Source organism: Anas acuta, chromosome 1, assembly GCF_963932015.1.
Source record: "Anas acuta chromosome 1, bAnaAcu1.1, whole genome shotgun sequence".
NCBI classification, from domain to species: Eukaryota; Metazoa; Chordata; class Aves; order Anseriformes; family Anatidae; genus Anas; species Anas acuta.
The window spans coordinates 203,793,974-203,815,098 of NC_088979.1; the positions used below are offsets into that span (position 1 = coordinate 203,793,974).

At 51.3% G+C, this 21,125-nt stretch overlaps 1 protein-coding gene across 1 annotated transcript in view; it reads right to left on the reverse strand.

Moving 5' to 3' along the window:
• Positions 1-410: 410 nt before the first annotated feature.
• Positions 411-21,125, reverse strand: part of AHCYL2 (adenosylhomocysteinase like 2) — a 51,470-nt gene continuing 30,755 nt past the window's right edge. The window contains 15 exon segments of the mRNA XM_068670197.1: positions 411-2,698; positions 4,086-4,206; positions 4,972-5,050; positions 5,124-5,192; positions 5,608-5,706; positions 6,268-6,362; positions 8,342-8,412; positions 9,523-9,611; positions 10,125-10,188; positions 11,600-11,716; positions 12,565-12,671; positions 14,468-14,562; positions 15,511-15,613; positions 16,348-16,448; positions 17,088-17,231. Of these exon segments, the coding sequence (XP_068526298.1) occupies positions 2,692-2,698; positions 4,086-4,206; positions 4,972-5,050; positions 5,124-5,192; positions 5,608-5,706; positions 6,268-6,362; positions 8,342-8,412; positions 9,523-9,611; positions 10,125-10,188; positions 11,600-11,716; positions 12,565-12,671; positions 14,468-14,562; positions 15,511-15,613; positions 16,348-16,448; positions 17,088-17,231 (1,361 nt within the window). The 3' untranslated portion in view covers positions 411-2,691.

The following is a 21,125-nucleotide window of genomic DNA, read 5'->3' on the forward strand; positions in this document are numbered from 1 at the left end:
GGGTGTTGGGGGTGCATAGGGGGGGGTTATGGGGTTGTTGGGGTGCTTGGGAGCCACAAGGCACCCCAGGGTGCATGGGGGGGTTATGGGGGTGTAGGAGCAGCAGAGATACCAGGAGCAGCAGTGATACTGGGAGCACTGGTGATACTGGGAGCACTGGTGATACTGGGAGCAGCTGCGATAACGGGACCGGCCCCATGCAAGGCCAGCACGGGAGCCACAACAATCCCCGGGGCCACAACGTCTCGGCCACCCCAAGGACACAGCCCCAAGGGCAGCAGCCCCATCCCCCTCCCTCTTTACCCCCCCCCCACGTCCCAGATTTGGGACATTTCTTGCTCCCAAAACCGGGAGGAGGGACAGAAATCACCGCCCGCCGCCGCCACCCCGAAAACACGCCGCGGAGCAGCTCGTTTTTCCAATGTTTTATTTGTGTTTCGAGATTACAGAGAGTCTTTATTGCTGATCTAATACAATCACTCAGACATTAATATTTAAAACATCCTTTTGAAAATGGGACGATTGCAAAGTTCTCGTTTCCCCACTGCAGGCTGATGACAGTTTCGTCTCGCGGTTAAGGTCAGAACAGAATTAATTTCCTCACACGATTTTGCTGGTGTTACCTAAAATCTCCTTTTCCTAATTCTTTAAAAAGGCGTTACATTAAAAAAAAAAGAGAGAAAAACAAACCCAAACCCAAACCCGTTACACGTTTAATTTAGAGATGATCACAGAATAAGATTCCAGATTGATTAGGAAAAGCCAAGCAAGCGAAAAAGCTTACAGAAAGCGGAACGACGTGGAGAAGAGCTTTAAAAAATTGGGGGAAAAGCCAGGTGGGGCGATTTTTTTTTATTATTATTATTTATTTATTTTCTCCTATCTACCTGGAAGATACATCGGGCTTAAAAAATCGGCACGAGCGACTCGGCGGGCGAGCTCCCTTGGGGAATTCCCGAGGGAATTAAAACCTCGCCGCCGCCGTCGCGCGAGGCGAAGGCATCACGAGCACCCCGGGCACGCCAGGCTGGGTGGGAGTGGGATTTTTGGGTTATGGGGAGCAGCAGAGCCCCCCCCTGGGCTGTGGGGTGGGCTGCCACCGTGCCAGCCCTGGGAAAGACCCGGCCAGGAGATCTGCAGCGGCTCGGGGCGCCCTGCCCAGAAATTTGGATCTGGGTGCGAGTCACGAGCAGAGAGAATTTTGAGTTTGTGGCTAGCAACTGGTCCATGATGTGTCCCTCGCTTCCCTCGTTTTGACAAATTTTGGATAAATTTGGGATAAGAAAGTGAAGGATAAAGCCTGCCCCGGAGGTGAGCACCTTGCGGAGAAGCTGCCCGAGGTCTTGCCACCAGGACGTGGCCGCAGGGACCGCGGTGCCGCGGCTTCTCCTTCCTTGTGCGTGAGCGAGCTGCCTCGGGGGAGTCTTCACCAAGCCCACGAGGACAAAACGAGGATCTCGGGGGGGACTCGGGCACCGAAGCAGCAACCACAGGATAAACGAAAGGCTTTTGTGCTCCCAGGGTTGGCGAATTCACTTGACAAGGGCCACGTTCTCACGGCGAGCCGGTGAGGCTGTGTCGGTCGCAGTGTTGGGGCAGGACATCCAGGGCTCAGGCGAGCAGCGGTGCCAAATTTGCTGTCTTTCGACTCTGAGACATCAAAATTTGATGCCACCGAAGGGTTTTCGTGATTCTGAACTCTGCTTGTGACCCTCTGCCCCGCGAACAGGATCGGGGCGGTGATGACTGCGGAGTACATCTCCTCCACGCAGAGGGGATCTCCTGATTGATCATGGAGATGGACAAATCCTACCAAAAAATCAGACTCCAAAGATTCCCAGCGAGGGCTGCGTTTGGGAGAAGCGCGAGCAGCATCCGTCCGTGGCGGTGCAAGGCCCCAGGAGGAAAATAGCTTTGGTTGCACGGCAAAAGGTTGGCACTCGGAATGGAAGCAGCAGGACAACGCCGCCGAGAGGCTCGGCGAGGAGCGGGGCTGGGTCCAACGCCACCACCTCCACGGCTTCGGGGGGGCTGCCGGACCTGGCACCGCTCTGCCACCGGCTCCGGACACGTCCTCGGGGCAGGGCTCGGACCCTTCCTTACAGCTTTCAGCAGAGCGAAGGCCAAGTTCAGCTGGCAGAGCCGTCCCGGGGGCAGCTGAGCAGATTTCGGAGCGGTTTCCCCGGCGGTTGCTGGTCAGTTCGCTGCTTCTCTACCAGCCCACCAGCAGCACTTGGAGCAGAAATGTTTTTTTCACTGCGTTTCGAACAGCGTGGGAGATAAAACCCCAGCACTCTCCTATCCTGCTCCAGTCCAGGGATCCTGCTCTGCTGGAAGAAGCGGCCAGGACCAGAAGCAGGGCGCAGCCTCCACCTTTCAGCTTCTTCCTCGCCCCGCAGCACCTCGCTCCCCATCCTCCCAGCCCCGGAAAGGAACCAGCGAAAGAGATAAAAAATGAAACAAAACGGAAAGGAATCAACCGTCTCCCAGTCCCGTGGCAGTACAAACACCAGTGGCAGAGGCCGCATGTACAGTATTCTAATTTAATAAATAAATAACCTAACACACTGTCTACTACGTGAGCAAGCCCGGCTCTAACTTAGGAAGCTTGCACTGCTTCGTCCTGTACAGTAGTTGAGAAAAGAACTTGGGTTCTTGTTCCTTGCGATTCTGGCTACGGCGGCAGGAACTTTAATACCTGGGGAAGGGAAGAGAAAGCGAGGTTTTAGCCCGGCGCTGTACAAATCCCATGGCACGTCCCCCCACAGCAAAAAAAAGTGTGTTTTAGGGGGGTGGACACCAAGAAAAAAAAGTGATGTAGGAAGGGACCCGGTCCTCTCCTCCTCCCCCACAAATACCGCGTTATATTTAGCCGCCTGCCCTCGCTGCCGGGTGCAGGAAGAGCGAAATTCAGCGGTGATGGATTGATGGGGACCCGAGGGCCACGGGTTTTTGATGGGACCAGCTCAGGAAGCGGGGGAGATGCACGGAAGGTGCAAACGCCTTCAGCACCCGAGCCCTGCTCAAAGCAGCTGAGGTTACCAAAAAAAAAAAACAGAGAGAGGCACTGGGAGCTCCGAGGCTCTCTGGCTGGGAGCTGCAGGGAGAAAATCCCCACCAGAACTGAAGCCACGGGGAGCAGGAGCCCAACGGCCCCTTTATGGCTGGAAAAAGAGGAGATCCAGCACCTGGAGGTCTCCTCTCGCCCCCAGCCCCGAGCCTCGGGCCAGGGAAGCTTTGGAAAAGCTGTCGCTGTGCTGGCAGCTTGGGTTTCTGTGGCTGCAGCTGTTGCGCACGCCCCGGCCCCGCGGCACACGGGGCACGGGCACCGTGCCACCCGCTGCTGCCCACGGGGGCAGGGCTGCAGCACGGCCCTGGAGCAGGGCAAAGGCAAATCCCGTGGGGAGCTGCTGGCAGGGCAGGACGCAGCACTGAGGGTTTGTTTGTACACAGCACGGGGCAGGAAAAACGATCAGGATCTGGCAAAACGCGCGAAACCCCAAGAAATGGAGTGCCTCGGTGGGCACTGCAGACCTGAACGCCCGCTGCTGTGCCAAGAAAATGCCTTTTCCTGCCCCAAAACATCAGGGCTCCAGCCCCCGGGCTGGTTTGTGTGTGTGTGCAAAGCTCTCACGGCAGAACGTGAGCGGCCTCGTTGGCCACAGCCCCCCTGAATTTGGAGCCGGGAAGGAGAAGGGGCTCGGGTCGAAAATGATTATTTTGCTGTGGGCCAGCCCAGGCTTGCCGGCGAGCTCAAACTCTGCCCTGTGCCAGCCCGAGCTCGTCAGGTTTTATAAATAAAGCTGCTGTCGGAGTTGGCCGCGGGCACTGCGCTGCGCTGAGCTGAGCTTCGCCCCGGCCGGGTGACAGCTGCCGCCAGACACCAGGAGCTCAGCTCCTGATGAGCACCTCGTGTCGGCTCAAATCACGCCGTCCCCGTCCCGTCAGGGGATTTACCAGAAAGCCCACGGCCTTAAATTAAACGGGATGAAATCCTTTAATCCCATTGTCCCCCCCCTCCTCGTTCGGACGCCGCGGTCCCAACCCGGTCCCCGCGGGCTCGCTGCGGCCGGCGCGAGCGGCACCTGTAGTAGTTGGGTTTGAAGGGCCCGTTCTTGTTCAGCCCCAGGTACTTGGCTTGCTCGTCCGTGAGCTCTGTCAGGTGTGCGTCGAAGGTCGGGAGGTGGAGGCTCGCCACGTATTCGTCTGAAACGATTAATAAACGAAAATTAGTGGGGGGGGGGGGAGCGGAAAGTGCGGCCCTGCTGAATAAACCCCAAACCTTTAGGGTGAGCTGCTCGCTCCCTGCTCTTTTCCCCTTGACCTTGGGCACAGCAAAGAGAACCCGCTGCTATCCAGACAGAGCTCGGTGTCTTATCAGTGCTGGGATTTTTGGAGACTGAGGGGGGTGAGCGTGCTGGCGCCACACCGAGCTGTGTTTTGGGAGGCAGCCACGTTCAAATCTGGGACTGGAGGAGTCGAGTTGAGGTGCCCAAAGTCAGCCCCGGTGCCTCTGAGCAAGCAGCAGATGCGCTACCGTGAGGCTGGGGTTTGATTTTGGAACGAGAGCTGTGGTTCCCCACGAGCTGTATCGTGGTGAGGACAAACACAGCAGGCTTTCCCACCGCCTGGATGCCCTACCGAGGCAGGAGACACCTAACTTCTACCCAAAAAAACACAATTAAGCCAAAAAAAGACCGGTTCTGCAGCAAAAGCGTGGTTTGTGTAGCTGTGTGTTCAGTAGGGTCCTGCTGGCAGAGCTGCTGGCAGGGACCACGTGTCCTCACGGAGCTCCACGGGCAGAAAACATGCCCGAAAATCTCCTGAATCAGCACTGGGAGTGAGCCAAGCGTGTGGCAGCCTGCTTCCCCCCAGGTGGGGCAGGGAAACAACGCGTCCAGCCCCAAAAAGAGCCAGGACCCAGGTTCGGTCTCGTTTGGAAGAAGAAATGAAAGAGGAAGGGAGCTTTACCCATCTTTTTCGGCAGCAAGTAGACGTCCTGCTTGTAGCGCCCCTCGGGAGCGTTGTAGAGCTCTATCAAAGCCAGAGCCTGCGGGGAGAAAACTTTTTGGTGAGCAAAAACAGCCCGGCACGGAGCGAGCCGCGGCCAGAACCCCGCTCACCTGCGTGGTGGCAGTGATGGAGAGCACGAAGGTGGGGACGGTGGAGCAGCTCAGGTTCAGGAGGCGGCCCTGGGGAGAAAAAACCAAAAACCTGCTGTTATCCGTGCCTGGTGCCTGCAGCCCTCTGTACAGAAGGCGAAGTGGCTCCCTTTTGGGATGAAGCAACGTTTATCCGTGTGCTCGAATCCCCACGGGATTGATTGTCCCTGGAATTTGGTGAAACGACCCAGAAGGGAAAATGAGATGAAAAACCCTGGGGGGGATGCTGCTGGGGAAAAATATGGAAAAATAGAGGAGCTTTTCTGCACCCTCATGGAAAATAGGGGAGGTTTTCTGCACCCTCAGCCAAATCAGGGTGAAACCAACCCTTTCTAGCAAGGTGCTGAGCCCCAGGAGGTGATTTTTGGAAGCCTTTTGGTCCCAGCCCTGCTTTTCTCCCTCCCCAGGCAGAGAGCAGGCTGCAGTCCCTCCGCGTGCCACTCACCTCCGCCAGCAGGACGATTCTTTTCCCGTCCGGCCAGATGACGTGGTCCACCTGGGACCTCACCCTCTCCCAGGTCAGCTCGGGTGTGCGCAGGCTCGCCTAAAACACGGCGTTAGAACAGTTAAAGCCAGGGCAGGGAGCAGAAAAGAGAAGCTACAGAAGGGGAAGGAAAAGAGGAAGCAACTCGCTGACATTATGAGAGTTTCCTTTGGTCCCAGCCCGATGAAACCTTTATGAATCATAACCTGAAAATGTTTTTTTTTTGTTTTTTTTTTTTATGGTTAGGGTGCTCCAAATGACAACGTTTTTTTTTTGAGCTCTTCTGGCTGAGAAGGATTTAGGGTCACCAGCTGAACCATACACGGCCACGGTCACTTCTTCCCAGCAAGGTGGGAAGAATGCTGCACAGAAAATGGCCTAAAACGTGGAGTTTTGGCAAAGCAAGACAAGGCTCCCATGGTTTTCTGCCCCATTCTAAGCAGAGATGAGCAGATTTTGGTGCAGCACAGGAGAGGCACTGGATGGAGGAAGGGATCCACTGCCTCTCAAGGGGAAGGGATGAGGCTGCTGTGGGATTGTTTCAGCTCCTTTTGGGGTGCTAAAGGGGTCGGACAGTGGGGTCAGAGGGCCCCGAAAGCAGCACCCTGACCCCGCACTCACCACGTCGATCTCGGTGTTGGAGTGCCCCATGTTGCAGACGATGCAGCTGTTCTTCATGCGGTCCAGGTGCTCCCTGGTCACCACGTTCTTGTTGCCTGCGAGGCAGCAACGTGGGTCAGAAATGGTAATATTGGGAAGAAATGGTGATATCGGTCAGAAATGGCGATATTGGTCAGGAATGGCAATATTGGTAAGAAATGGCAGTATCGGTTTGAAACAGCAGTATTGGTCAAAAATGACAATATTGGTCAGAAATGGCAGTATCACAATATTGGTAATAAATGGCAATATTGGTAATAAATGACAATATTGGTCAGAAATGGCAAAATCCATGAAAAATGGCAATATCGGTGATAAATGGCAATATTGGTAATAAATAGCAGTATCAGTCAGAAATGGCAGTATTGGTAATAAAAGGCAATACTGGTAATAAATGACAATATTGGTCAGAAATTACAATATTGGTCAGAAATGGCAAAATCCATGAAAAATGGCAATATCGGTCATAAATGGCAATATTGGTCAAAAATAACAATATTGGTCAGAAATGGCAGTATTGCAATATTGGTAATAAATGGCAATATCGGCCAGAAATGGCAGTATTGGTCATAAATGGCAATATTGGTAATAAAGGGCACTATTGGTCAGAAATGGAAAAATCCATGATAAATGGCAATATCGGTCGGAAATGGCAATATCAGTCAGAAATGACAATATTGGTCAGAAATGGCAAAATCCATGAAAAATGGCAATATCGGTGATAAATGGCAATATTGGTAATAAATAGCAGTATCAGTCAGAAATGGCAGTATTGGTAATAAAAGGCAATACTGGTAATAAATGACAATATTGGTCAGAAATTACAATATTGGTCAGAAATGGCAAAATCCATGAAAAATGGCAATATCGGTCATAAATGGCAATATTGGTCAAAAATAACAATATTGGTCAGAAATGGCAGTATTGCAATATTGGTAATAAATGGCAATATCGGCCAGAAATGGCAGTATTGGTCATAAATGGCAATATTGGTAATAAAGGGCACTATTGGTCAGAAATGGAAAAATCCATGATAAATGGCAATATCGGTCGGAAATGGCAATATCAGTCAGAAATGACAATATTGGTCAGAAATGGCAAAATTCATGATAAATGGCAATATCAGTGATAAATGGCAATATCAGTCAGAAATGGCAATATTGGTAATAAATGGCAATACTGGTCAGAAATAGCAGTATTGGTCAGAAACGGCAATATTGCAATATTGGTAATAAATGGCAATATTGGTCAGAAATGGCAGTATCGGTCAGAAATGGCAGTATCGCAATATTGGTAATAAATGGCAATATTGGTCAGAAATGGCAAAATCCATGAAAAATGGCAATATCGGTCATAAATGGCAATATTGGTCATAAATGGCAATATTGGTCAAAAATAGCAATATTGGTAATAAAGGGCAATATTGGTCAGAAATGGCAAAATTCATGAGAAATGGCAATATCAGTGATAAATGGCAATATCGGTAATAAATGGCAGTATCAGTCAGAAATGGCAATATTGGTCAGAAATGGCAATACTGGTAATAAATGACAATATTGGTCAGAAATTACAATATTGTTCAGAAATGGCAAAATCCATGAAAAATGGCAATATTGGTCAGAAATGGCAATATTGGTCAGAAATGGCAGTATCACAATATTGGTAATAAATGGCAATATTGGTAATAAATGACAATATTGGTAATAATTGACAATATTGGTCAGAAATGGCAATATCACTGATAAATGACGATATCAATAATAAATGACAGTATCAATAAAAATGACGATATCAATAATAAATGGCGATATCAGTAATAAATGGCGATATCAGTAATAAATGGCGATATCAATAACAAATGGTAATATTGGTAATAAATAGGCACGAAATTCAAAAGCAGGAGCGACGTGAGGAGCCCGTTCCCGTACTGCCACGGGCAGGGGCACCTCCCCCATGGCTTTTCCCACATTTTTGCCCTTTCCTTTGGAAAATGGACCCAAAATTTGGGGACCCGCCCGCCCCCGGCACCGCGTACCCGTGCAGGTGATGACGATGTCGACCTGCCTGATGACTTCGTTGAGTTTCACGAGCCGGAACCCGTCCATGCTGGGAGGGGAAAAAACACCGGGTGTGAGAAGCAGCAAAAATGAGCCAAAAATAGAAAAAAAAAACAAAAAAAAACAACTCAAGGGACTCCCAGATACTTGTTGGAACCGATGCCAGGGGCTGCAAACAGCAACGCACGTACCCCGAGCTATCGGGATTGCTTCTGGAATTGGGGTCTGTTGTGCAAGAAGTGACATCTGAAAAGTGATTTTGGGGGTTTCACGTTTTCTCCCAAGGCCTCTGCATCCAAAAATCTCAATTTTGGCTTGAGACGGCTTTTTTTAGAGCTGCTGCTCCTGCAAAGCACACCCAGAGCGTGCAGATAAACCCTGCTGCTGCAGAATCCTTCCTGATACGGATTTAGATCGTCGTACAAAAATAATGAGCCACCCCAAACCCACAGACTTCTCTCATTAACCTCACAAATCTCCATTTAGGCACCGACGTGATTTTCAGAAGTGCTGAGCACTCAGCAAGTCAGCCCAAACCTCGCCCAGAAAGGTGTGCTCAGCACAGCTGATAACCAGGGCAGGATTTTTTAGGACTTTTTTTTTTTTGACAGTCCTCCCGGGAGTTTATTTCTGTGACTCTCACAAGCTGCAAAATCACAGTTACTATAAAAAAAGTGTTGTTTTTTTATTTTTTTTCCTTTTTTTTCCTGCTGGATCTCTCAGGACGTCCCGGTTGCTGTCCTCCCCACTGCAAATTCCTTTTGGAAACCTTTGGAAACCCTTGGAAGGGGGCAGCGGGTGCTGGATGCATCTCAGGAACCCCCGTGGAGCTCCTGCAAACTCAGGGGGGCCACAAAGCACGCAGGCTGATCCACAAGTTAATTAATGCTGCTAATTACTCAGGGCTCGTGCTTCCATCGTGGGATAAAGTGATGCACGTTGGCACACGGGATGCCAAAAAAAAATGGGGTGATGCTGAGCGCAGGAGCCCTCTCCTGGCTGCAGGAGGGAGCTGAGAGCCCCCTGAGTGTGCTGAGAAGCCCCTCAGCAGCCCCCCGCCAGGGGAGCATCGTGGCCGAGGGGTTTCTGGGCACGGTTTTACGTTTTTCCTGAAAAAAAAGAGCCCAAAGGGGAAGCTGGGTGCGGCGTGAGCGCTTACCAGGCCTGCAGGGCGCAGATGGGATCGATCTCGGTGACGTACACGATGGAGCCCATGGCCTTCAGCGCCGCGCAGCAGCCCTTCCCTACCTGGGGGGGGGGGAAAAAGAGCAATAAGTGAGACACCAAAAGCACTGCAGGCACAAAATTCCCCGATGCACAACGGCTTGTTTCAAACCAAGGGAGGAAAATGCCCAATTTCAGCTTTTTTTGGATAAAAGAGCCCCCTGTAACAGGTGTTAACTGATCCCTGCAAGGACTCCCCGGGGGGAACATCCCAGTTTCACCTCCAGCGAGGATTCCTCCTCGTGGGGGTGAAAGCACGTCAGTAAATTCATTTAAAAAGATTAATTTATCTTTTTTTTTTTTGAGCACCTTTCCGTGCGCAACGCTGCGGCTGCGCAGCGCGCCCGCAGAACGCTGCCTCTGAGCGCTTCGGTAATTCAAGATATTCAGGGTTTTTAACTTTAAAATGCAGATTTGTATGTTTAATACTGGATATCACGGAAATAAAACCTTCATTTTTTGCCAGGACAGGGCTGTTCCCAGCAGGGGGGAGTCCCAGGGGACAGCAGAGCCCCGCGGTGTGCACGAAGCCCTTACCTCCCCGTAGCCACACACCACGACCTGCTTCCCTCCAAACATCATGTCTGTTGTCCTCTTAAGGCTGGGGAAAAAGGAAAAAGCAGTTAAAAACCCCTGAAAAAGTTAAAAGCAGTAAGACCTGCTACAGTAAGACCAGCGAGGTCCCTCTGAGATTTGGGTGCAGGGAAGGGACCTGACACCAGGAGGAAGGATTTGGGGCTTGGGTTCGGAGGTGCTCCGGAAATCTCTAAAATCTTTCCAGAAACACTTTATTTTTTTTTCTCCATTTTCTCAGAGCCAAAGCACCTCGCAGGAACAGCTAGAGGAGGAGCAGCCGAGCGGTAATTTATGGCCAGAATCGCAGAGCTCGCTATAAATAAAGCTCTCCCTTCCACTCCGTTTCCTCCCGGTTCCCCCCGAAGAGTGCCCTACATCGCGGGCTATTTTTAGCAGACAGAAATAGGTTAGCAGTGCAGGGAAGGTGAAATTCCCTTCCTCTTCCAGGAGAACTTAAGCGATGACCCCGGCAGATTTAATCGGACCTGTGCTTGGCTCTCCTTTGGCCCCGTTCAGGTGCCAAGGAGCACCCCAAATCTCAAACTTCCTCCCCAAGAAGCCCCGCGCCCACCCGAACCGAAGCCAACACGATGAAGAAGCTGATTTAAGGATTTCAACCTTAAAAAAAAATCCTGAACCTCCTGCTCTGGATGACCACGACCAGGAAACCAGCTCCTAGGCTGAAATGCTGGATGAGGCTCTCCACTAAATACCCCATAAATTATTGTTAGTGGAAGATAAGAGGTGGTGGAGTGGGTTTTGTGATGAACAGAGCAGGAGGAGAGATTCTGACTTCAGCAAGGAGCCAGTGACTGCAGGCAGGTCATTTAAACCACGCCGAGTTATCAACACGAAAAATTTGTCTCTTGAAAGAGGCAGCCTTCATGGAGAACACCTCCCCGAGGGTTTCTCTGCTGTACTGCAGCTTCCTGGCACGGAGCAGCGAGCTTTTCTCCACCCCAGCAGCAGCACGGGGCTGCAAAGTCAATTTTGTCCTAGCTGCTGGGCTTACCTGGCTGCTGGGAGCACTGGATCCAAAAAAAAAAATAGTCCACCCGTCCAAACTGCAGGGATAACACCAGTCCTAACCTCACCTGGCTTTGGCAATGGGGGTAGGGACACTCAATTCCATAAAAATACAGAAAAAGAGAAGGAAAGTGGGATTTACACTGCGATTTACACCCTCCCTAGCTCACAACTTCAAGCATTTTGCGCTGCATCTCAAAAGCAGCAGCCTCAGAATGCTCCTTAGAAGGAGCCGGGTGGGAGAGGAGGACAAAACCTTCACCAGCCCTGTCGGTCCCACCTTCTGCACCTCATTTCGCCCAGCTGAAGGACACAACCTCAGAATTGCATCAAGGCTGCGGGCATGGGATAAATTCTCAGGAGCAGCCCCCAGGATTCACCGTCCCCACCCCGACCCCGCGGGCTCGTACCCGTCCAGGATGGATTCCCTGCAGCAGTACAGGTTGTCAAATTTCTGCTTCGTGACCGAGTCGTTGACGTTCATGGCTGGCACGCAGAGCTTCCCGGCTTTAGACAACTGGTACAGCCTGCCAGAAATGGGAGAAAAACAGAGAATCAGTGGAAAAATAATTCCCTTTGCTAATTTCCCTTTCCTAATTTCAGGAGGAGGGAGCATCCTTCCTTCCAGAGGCATTTTTATGCTGACGTTACGACCTCCCTCTGATGTCCTCGAAAGGATGAAATTCCCAAATCCTTGAATTTCATCCCCCTGCTCCGGACCTTGGGGAGGAGAACCAGCTGGGGCTGGTGGGAGGCGTTGTGCCCACAGCAGGGGCTGGAATTAAGATGGGCTTTGAGGTCCCTTCCAGCCCAAACCGTTCTGTGATTCTGTGTTTCCCTGATTCTGTGATTTTTACGCCCAGTTCTACACCCAGAAGCTCCCCCCGAGGCAGGGCACACGCTCTGTGCACACACACATCACCAGAACTCAGCCCTGATCCCAGCACGAGAACAGAAGAAACCATTTTTGACACAGTTTTGCTCTTGCACACCTCTTTTACCCAAATCAGGAATGATTCCCAGCGCTAAAAATGTCTCCAGGTCCTTTTCTTGACCCTGCTGGCTACAAACCCAAATCGGTCGCTTCCTCGTTTCGGGTATTTCATTTCCCTCTTTTGAGGGCTGCCTGCGCCTCTCTCCAAGCTCTCAGCCACAGCCAAGCCCCACTTAGGGCAAAAATAAAGCCAAAAGCAGATCCTGCTGCTCTTCTCCTCGCTCCCCTGTTTTTTGTCACCCGTGGCAGGACCAACCCTGCTCGCAAGTCACCTCCCACGCTGCAGGAAAGCCACAGACCACATTTTTGGAGGCCTTGTTCCTGGTGCCCCGAGGCTGTAGGGGCTTTGTCTGCTCGTCCCTGTGCTCCTGGCCCCGTTACCTGTGCACGCCGGTCACGCTCTCCTCCACGATGCCCTTGATCTTCTTGAACATGTTGGGGTATTTCTTGTAAATCCAGTGCGTGAGGTCGCCTCCGTCATCCAGGATCTGCAAGGAAGGCAAACACAAAGTCACCGCCCCGAGGACACAGAAGGATTGCTGACCCCCAAAAAGGCACACGGGATAAATCGTGAGCCCGAATCGTTCCTCGTCACGCCCAGGTTTTGGCATCACTGTTTTTGGCGTCAGGTTTTGACACTGTCCCGACAGCTCAGGTGGGACTGCTCTGTTTGATAACCCAGAGCAGACCAAGGGAAATGCAGAAAGCAGCCGGGAGAGCTCCTCTTCCCCATTTCCAGGAGCAGAGAAGGCTTCAAAAAACACGCAGCCGTCAGATTTCCAGCGTGCCTGCTCACGGTGGAGGCAGGAGGATGAAGTGGAGGCACTTCATTTCGTGAATCCCCATTTAACAGGGCGCATAATCCTCTTTCCAAAACGCTCAGGGAATCGTGGGGGCCGGGGGTTTCTTCTGCACCTTCCTCAGCTTCACCCAGGCTCCCTGTTTTCATCTTAATTTTCCCCAAGCACCTGTTTTTTTTCTGGGAAAAAAAGCCCTTATTTGTTTGAGGGGTGAAGGATATTTTATTTCCGTCCCCTTCCCAGCCTTGTCATCACAGCCATGGATTCCAGGCAGCTGATCCCCCCCCCCAAAAACCAAGCTGATTAAAATTAGCCAGGATCAGCTCGACCACAGGGCTGAAAACAACAGGGAATTAGGGCTGAAAGATGGCAGGGCCGCATGGTCGGGGGCAGCAGCCTGTTCCCAGCTCAGCTGATGCTAAACCAAGCCCTCAGCCCTACAGATTTGATATTTTTCAGTGAAAAAAGGAAAAAAAAAGAGCCATTCCTGATCAGACCAAGCATCAGAAAACTCAGAGGGTCTTTCTTTGGAGGTGGTGTTGGGACTTTAATTCTTCTCGTGGACCTTGCAGGAGCCCAAACATCAAATATTGAGGTTTTTGGACTGGGAAACACGATGTGCCTTCTGAGAAGCTGCCAGCAGCTCTAGACACAGGACCCTGGGTGCCCCCCAGCAGTTTTTTTTTGTGCAGAAACAGGTCAGAAAACACCGAGTGCTGGAGACACGGTGCGGAGCAGAGAGCTCTGAGCAGATGCTAGGAAAGCAAGCGTGCCAGAAGCACGTTGTGAAAGGTTTCCTTTGTCAGCTGCTGACACTTCTGATGGGAAATTATCCCTCAAAAAAAAAAGAAGAAAAAGGCAGTGCCACGTCTAGACTCCTAGCTTGGGGGTGGACTGATGCTCACGCTTCTTTTTCAGCTTCTTTTTCACGGTGGCAGCCCAGAAGTGAACAGCACAAGACTGGGAGGGACAAAAACACCTCAAAGGATCCAAAAAACAATGCAAAACGTGCTTTTCTCCCTCTTTTAATTACTGTTTGACTGAAGTAGATCACAAGCTACAGGGCTGAAAGCCTGTGGGGATGAAAGCAGCCACCTGGCTGCTGGAAATTATTCGGCTCACCTAGCTCAAGGTTCTCCCTTCTCCCCAGAAACGAGGGCAGGATGGACCAGGGATGTTTGTGTCCGTGCAGTAAGAGCAAGGTGCAGAAATCCCACAAATTCCAGTCCCCTGAAACCAAACTAAACGCCCTACAACAAATATATTTGTGCTTATTTAGGAAACAGTCCAATAAAACTTCACTGGGCAGCACCACCCATGCCTGCAGCTGCAGCAGCAGGTCTGATTGCACAGATCATTTATTTGTAATGCCCTCTGGGGCTAATTGCTGCCTTAGCACCAGGGAATTGGGTCTAAATTCAAGAGGCAATGCGGAGCAGCGCTGAGCCCTCCTCAGAGCCCTCCAGATCCCAGCCAGCTCTCACCATGTTGGGCTGCCAGCCCTCCACGTTGACGCAGCGATCGATGCACCACCAGAAGTCGTCCTCGGATTCTCCCTTCCAGGCGAAGACGGGGAACCCTGCACACAGAGAGGGAAATGGGTGCTACCACCTCAACCTGAGCACATCCCAGGGAGCCAGGAGGCAGCTTTCCTCTTCCTAAAGGCTTAGGAAATTATTCAAGCTCATTCTGGCCCATGAACAATTTCTGTTCGAGGAAGACCTGGTAAGAGGCAAGCTGCTACATGGCTTCCTCCGGGTGTCCTGGCTCCCACAGCCCTACCCAGGTGGAACAGGATTTGAGCTGAGGCACCTCCCAGGGGAGCAGCAGCGTCAGCTGCTTCTGCTTTGTGAATCATGTCCCCAAAAAGTCCTCTCTCGCCCCTTTTAGCCAAAGTTGTGACTCAAATGTAAGAATTCCCTGTCTTCGTAGAGCTGAAATCGAGCACGATTTCTCTTAGCAAAGTAACTTTTAGGCTCACGTAGCTCTGATGGCTGATATTGTGCATCATCATCATCATCATCACCTGTACTACCTCCTTTTGTACTCCAGAGACACTGGCTGAGGTGTTTGGACCAGTGGGAGGGATCGATCTTGTCTTGCTTATAGCTCCTTTCCCTGCTTTAATAGGGGAAAAAAGCAAATCTCTGTGATTAAAGCCATTTCTTCTCCAGATTGTTTCAGTCTGCAGCCTGATATACCCCTTCTTTGCTCAGCTCTACAAGTTTCCCACTCCATCAGACTAATTCCAGCTGGCAGTTTACACTGGTAAGCTTAGAAAACAGAAAACTGCAGCACTCCTGGTGAACCATTACGGGCTGATGTGTGCAGCTTACCAGGAATCGCACTCACCGTGCTCTCATGGATGGAGAGAAACACACCGGGGAGATTTCACTCTCCCCTGGTGTTATTCTAACGAGAAAACAATTTAAAAGAGGGAAAAAAAAACTGTAAATGAACTAAACATGATGGGATAGTAAGAAACCTTTTTAAAACCAGAATGAACGAAGCAGGTGAGGCTCCCTACCGCTCTCGGCGAGGGCAGCAGCCACTTCGTTGAGAGTGGAGTAAATGTTGCAGGCAGCCCATCGGCACTGGGCACCCAGAGCACCCAGGGTCTCCATCAGGACCTGGAATAAAATCAAAAACAAATATCAGAAAGGCAAGGCAAACCGTAACGTGGCCACATCCTCGATTCCAGCAGCACACACGCCTGATTTTTGCTTGGGAAAATTTCTGGAGGGTGCCTGCAGCTGCTTTAAGCAGCACTGCAGCAGTTGGAGAGTTATGCAGAAAGTGAATTTTGCAAATCTGTGTTCTACGATTAAAAATGAATGAAGTAAATTAGAACTTCAACGTGTATTATTAGGTTTCACTCTACAAAGTCCCAAAAGCAGGCAGGAGAAAGCGCTCCCGTCCCGTTTGGAGGAGAAACCACGGGTCTTGAGTTGCAAAACTGCACTAATTACTAATTGCCATTTTGTCCTGCGTACGTGATGGAGATAATTTGATTTTCTTAATGATCATTACTCGCAGCAGAGCCTCATCGATTCACGCATTGCACCACCTTTAAGGACAGGCTCTGTTTATCCAGAAACAGCCCCAAAATTGACCGTTCTCACTTGTCTCTGCTGACTCAGAGACCACACCTCTGTATTATCCTCCTGGGGTCTGTTTTAGAGGACAAAAAGTGAAGAATTCCTGCCAGAGGGAGGATCGGGCTGCAGGGCACGAGCAGTCTCTAGCCTCTCAGCTGGAACAGGCAGTCACAGCACGTAGCAGCCCCCTGCTATGGCATTTCAATAGTCCCACACTGAAACATCAGGGGGGGGAAAAAGATCAGAGCTTTTCGAGGGGATCTTACAGCCGTCTGTGCTGTGATGTGCGTGCAGCCCACGATCTTGGCCCCAGCCAGCGGCTTCTCTCCCTGAGCTCTCTTCCTCAAAGCCATCAGCGCAGGCATTTCTGAAAGGCAAAAAATGACAAGATGTCCATCAACCCAAAGCACAGACGGGCGAGCACGTAAGAAACTGCCAGCAGCACTTCCAGCCCAGATCTCCAGGGCTCTTACGGCTGCGTCAGCTTCAAAAAGAGCAAAAGATTTGAACGGAGGCACCGAAGCAGTGATGACACAGCTGAAAAGAATCCAGCACCCTGTGAGGGTTTTTTTTCCAGCTATTTAGGATGCAGGATAATCATATTTTCCAAAGTTCAACCTGCAAATGCCGAGCGAGGCCGGAGGAAAACCAGCTTCAGATAGAGGAGGACCCTGCAGCCATCTGAGAGCTGCACTGCCCCTGGGACAGAGTTTTGGAGACCACCACGCTAAAACAAAATCACCTGCTGGATAATTTATATGATGGGTTTCATCTTTTCCACTGCTTTTAACAAAATACACTGGATTGTAGTCCTCCAATAATTGGCTGGTAGGAATACCATGGTTATGCCCTGTAACTCCACAAAATCCCATAAAAATTCTGTCCCTCAAACAGGAATGGTGTCAGGAAATAACCAAACCTTTCAAGATGAGGATTTGGGGGAAGGAAAAGCTGCACAAACAGCCCAAGAGAGCCAGGAGCCTGTGGATGTGCCCGTCCCCTTTACCTTGCTCAGCAATTTCGATCTCCCGGCGCCCGAACTCCGCCTGCTTGATGTTTTTCACGCAGAAATCGCTGCTGCCTTTGGAGTTCTTCTGCTGCTTGTCGCGGGGAGAGGTCTCGTCGTCCGAGCTGTCTGTGTAGGAGGCAGCTGGAGGAAGATAAGGAGGGAGGTCAGAGGCTGAAGATGCTCCCTAAAAACCACGGTACCTCCACGAGAGGGGACCTGCTGCACCCATCCATGGATGTGCTTCTCCATGGGGATGTCCCAGCTCCCTCCAGCCTCTCCTGGGATCCCCCCTTCTTCTTCTAACGCCCATTTATTTCTCCCCACTCAGCCTTTACCTCCAGTGACTTCCTTTTGTTATCCCTTCCTGGCTCTAAGACAGCCACCATCCATGCCTATGAATGTTTTAAGTCCTTCCCAAACCGCCAAGAGGTGTAATTTCGGGTGCCAGACCCTGCTGCATTTTGGATGACGGCACGGCAGAGGCTGCTCCCTAATTATCGGTCAGCCAGGGTGGCATTCCCCATCCCTGGAATCAATTTTTTGCAGAAAAAGAAGCCATGAAATTTGCAGGATAATCCTTACCGAATCCAAAACCACCCAAAGTGGCCACACGGAGGTGGGCTCGTTGAATAGGATGAAAAGGAGGAAAAAGGGGCAGGGGGTCCAGCTGCAGCCTTCATCTATCTGCCTGGAGAGGAACTTGTGCTTTGAGTTATCCAGCCAAAGGGACTGTTTGTCCCTAGTGTCCCCAGGGGACTGTCCCCAAGCCTCGTGAAAAAACCTGCAGGGGAGCTCGTGCCACTGGTAGAACAAACTCCATCCGAGGAGTTTCTTTCTTGCAGAATCATTTGGTTTAGCTCCTTTTGGAGCTGAAACTCGTTGGAGCAGATGCACCATCCCCGTGTGCTTTCCGACCACTTTTAAAAAAAAGAGCTCCCCAAATTATCACGCACTGCTGGCAAACGATGTGCATTTCCCACTTTTCATCCCGATTCCGTGCTTAAATTCTGCCAGAGGAAGAGGGTGGCACCAGGGCGAGAGCTTCTTGCATCATGCCACAAGGAGACCACCGTGCCTGAGCCCATGGCTCTACCATTGCCCTCCAGCAGCTTTACGGAGGCACCCAGACCTCTGGATAAATATCTATAATGATAAAAACCACGTGAAGGTGTGCACTGCCAGCTCCTGGTGCCTTTGCTGGCGTCTGCAGGGCAGAAGATCCAAAGCAAGGCTTGAAACTCATCCACCAGCCCAGCCATGGCTTCGTCGTGCCGGCAGCACCCAGGAGCTGACCGTGCTCGGTCCTGGAGGGTGGAAAAAGCTCCAAGGACCACCAGGCACGAGCTTAACGCTGCCACTGTCGGCGTGCCAGGCTCCCCGAGCCCTGCCTGGGTCTGATCTGCTTACCGGGAAGAATTACACATTGCTGGAATTTCTCTGCCTGCCCCCAAAAGGCGAGCCCGCCCCGGGGATGGCCACGGGCTCCTCGAGCTGCCCCCCGGCAGCTCCCAAAGGGCTGGAAGTTGGGATTGTTAACAAAAAAAATGAGTTCTGTAACAGCCAGCTCTTACATCGAGGGCTCCGGCAGGATTAATTAGTTAAAGGAGGATTGCTTCCTTGAAGACGGCTAATCTGTGTGGGGAGGGGGGGCTTTAAAATCAGAGCGCGGCGTTTTGGGGCTGAAAGCAAGTTTTGTGCAAGTTTTGTGCAAGCAAGTTTTATAAAGAAAGAGCTTGCCTAGATGGGAGCTGGATTTTCAGATGCAGACGGGTCTTTACTGCTAAATACGTGTGATACAGGAGCATCGCTGTGATAATTAGACTAATTAGACTAATTAGACCAATAGTGGCGGTGCAGTGTGAGAGCACACGGGTACAGAACAGTAAATATTGCCCTGGCTTTCCTGCCAAATCCACACGACAGAAATGAAAGGATTCCTAATACCTGAAATCTGGAAACACCCCAGTAACTGGTAGGATGGTCAATCTCCCAGATTTCACCCCAAATTACCCACAAGTTGATTAATGGAAGCTTCGGAACTGGGGTTGGCACTCCAGAGAGCCAACCCCAGCAGCTTTTTAATATAAATCGTGTTATTTCCAAGAGAACACCGTGAGCATTTTGGGTGCTGTTATCCAGTGACAAAACACCCTGGGGGGGATAAAGGAGGCACCTCAGCCGGTGTCCCAACCCAGCAAAAATTGGGTCTGAGCCTAAATTCGGTGCTGTTCAGCCCTGCTGGTGCTCAGCTGAGGATGTGCCGACACCGATAGCACTGACATCGTGGAGACAAGGAAGGATGAAGCCCCTCCAGCTGGGGCTTCTGCTACAGCCGAGCTGAGAAGTAAACCTAAACCTTGTTTTTCTGCACAGCCTTTTATAAAAAGTTATGAAACAGCACCAGGGGGAAGTCAATCGCCTCTAATTAAAGGCATTACTGCCCTAATCTCATTTGGGTGCCCGCGGTGCTGCGTGCGTCGCCGTTCCAGGCACCGGGGCTGCTGTTACCCAGCTGATCCCCAAATCTTCGTCCCAGCAGACGTAAATTATTTGACTTTTGCAGAAAGGGGAAGAAGTTACGGGAACGTACGGGATTTGCCACTGGGTTTGCGACTCCAAAGTTGCACTCGTGAGCTCCCTGGCTTGCAATAGGTGCTGAGCAGCACGTCCTTGGGCACATCGAGAACAGGAGAGCAGAAAATAATGCTCACGTTGTGTTTTCTGAGCAGCAGCAGGGGAGGGGTCTTCATCTTAATGAATTATTCCACGTGTGGCCCGGACTGGGCTCAGCTCATCGGCGTTTCCGTGCTTTGCATCCTGCAGCAGCCTTGTGATGCCGTTTTTTTCCCACGTGGCCACCACGGCAGGCACAGCGGCTTCAAACACTGAGCCCTCCAAAAAAAAGGATTTCCAAACCTTCGGACCTCACCTGCTCTCTCTGCTCCCCGCACATCTCGTTTCCAGCCCTTACCCATCCCTGGAGCACCCCGCTTGGTGCTGCTGCTCAGAGAGAGACACGGGTGGGATTTTCCTGCCCATCCTGCAGCTGTCCTGGGAACAGAAATCTCCCCTCTCAGCTGCCAGCCCAGCAGCTTTCGTTAGGAAGAAAATATAATGCTTTCACCCATTAACTAATTGCTGGTGCTGATGATTTTGGCTGGAAGCGCTCGGTGCAAGGGGTGGAGGAGAATTCCCCGAAGGTGCTCCCCGTTCTTCCAGCTGCGAATCGGGCGCAAGCGTGAAACATTAGCCAGGTTAATTAGCCTCTTAAGTCTTTAAAAATGAGTCACGTCGAGTATACCCTGCTGATTAGACATCAAATGGGGTTGTAAAACCCGTACGAACATTATAGTGATTGCAGAGCCGTGTTAGGGCAGTCTAATCATTAACGCCAGCACGAAGCAGAGGAGAAGGTGAAATTCCCCCCCGAGGGGGCTCCTCGGGGCAGCACGGAGAGGACGCGATCCATGAACTGGGAAAAGAGGTAAAAAGGAGAGTCCTGGTGTGCCTGGGGTGAGATCAGAGCTGCATCTCCTGGAGCTGAGCACTGGAGTTGAGTAGGAGCTCAACTGGAGTTGGGGGGGATGGAGAGAGGCTCACGCCTGCTCTGGTTCAACCTCGTGCCTTTGGCTGTCCCCCCGTGCCCAAAATCTGCCTGCAGCAGCCAGGCAGGAGGCTCCCTGCCCTAACAGAGAGAAGGAAAACGAGGGATTGTGCTGGAGCCTCCCCACGAACCCTCCTCATTCCCCACCATACCATCTGCTGTGGTACGAGCAAGGGGCTGGGAGCAGGAGGGGATCAGAGGCAGTACGGCCCCCTGGGGGATGGGGAATCGGATCCCAATCCCTTCTGTAGCTGTCCCAACCCCTCCTGCAGCAGTTCCAATTTGTTTTCAGTTGTGCTGCCTTTTTGGCACCAGCTCTAAATACTGAATGCGAATGGGCACACAACAAACTTGGTCTGGTTTTTGGGGGGCTCCAACTCTTGCTGGGTTTAAGAAGCCTCCATAAATTGCTCCGGTAATTAACCTTCAGC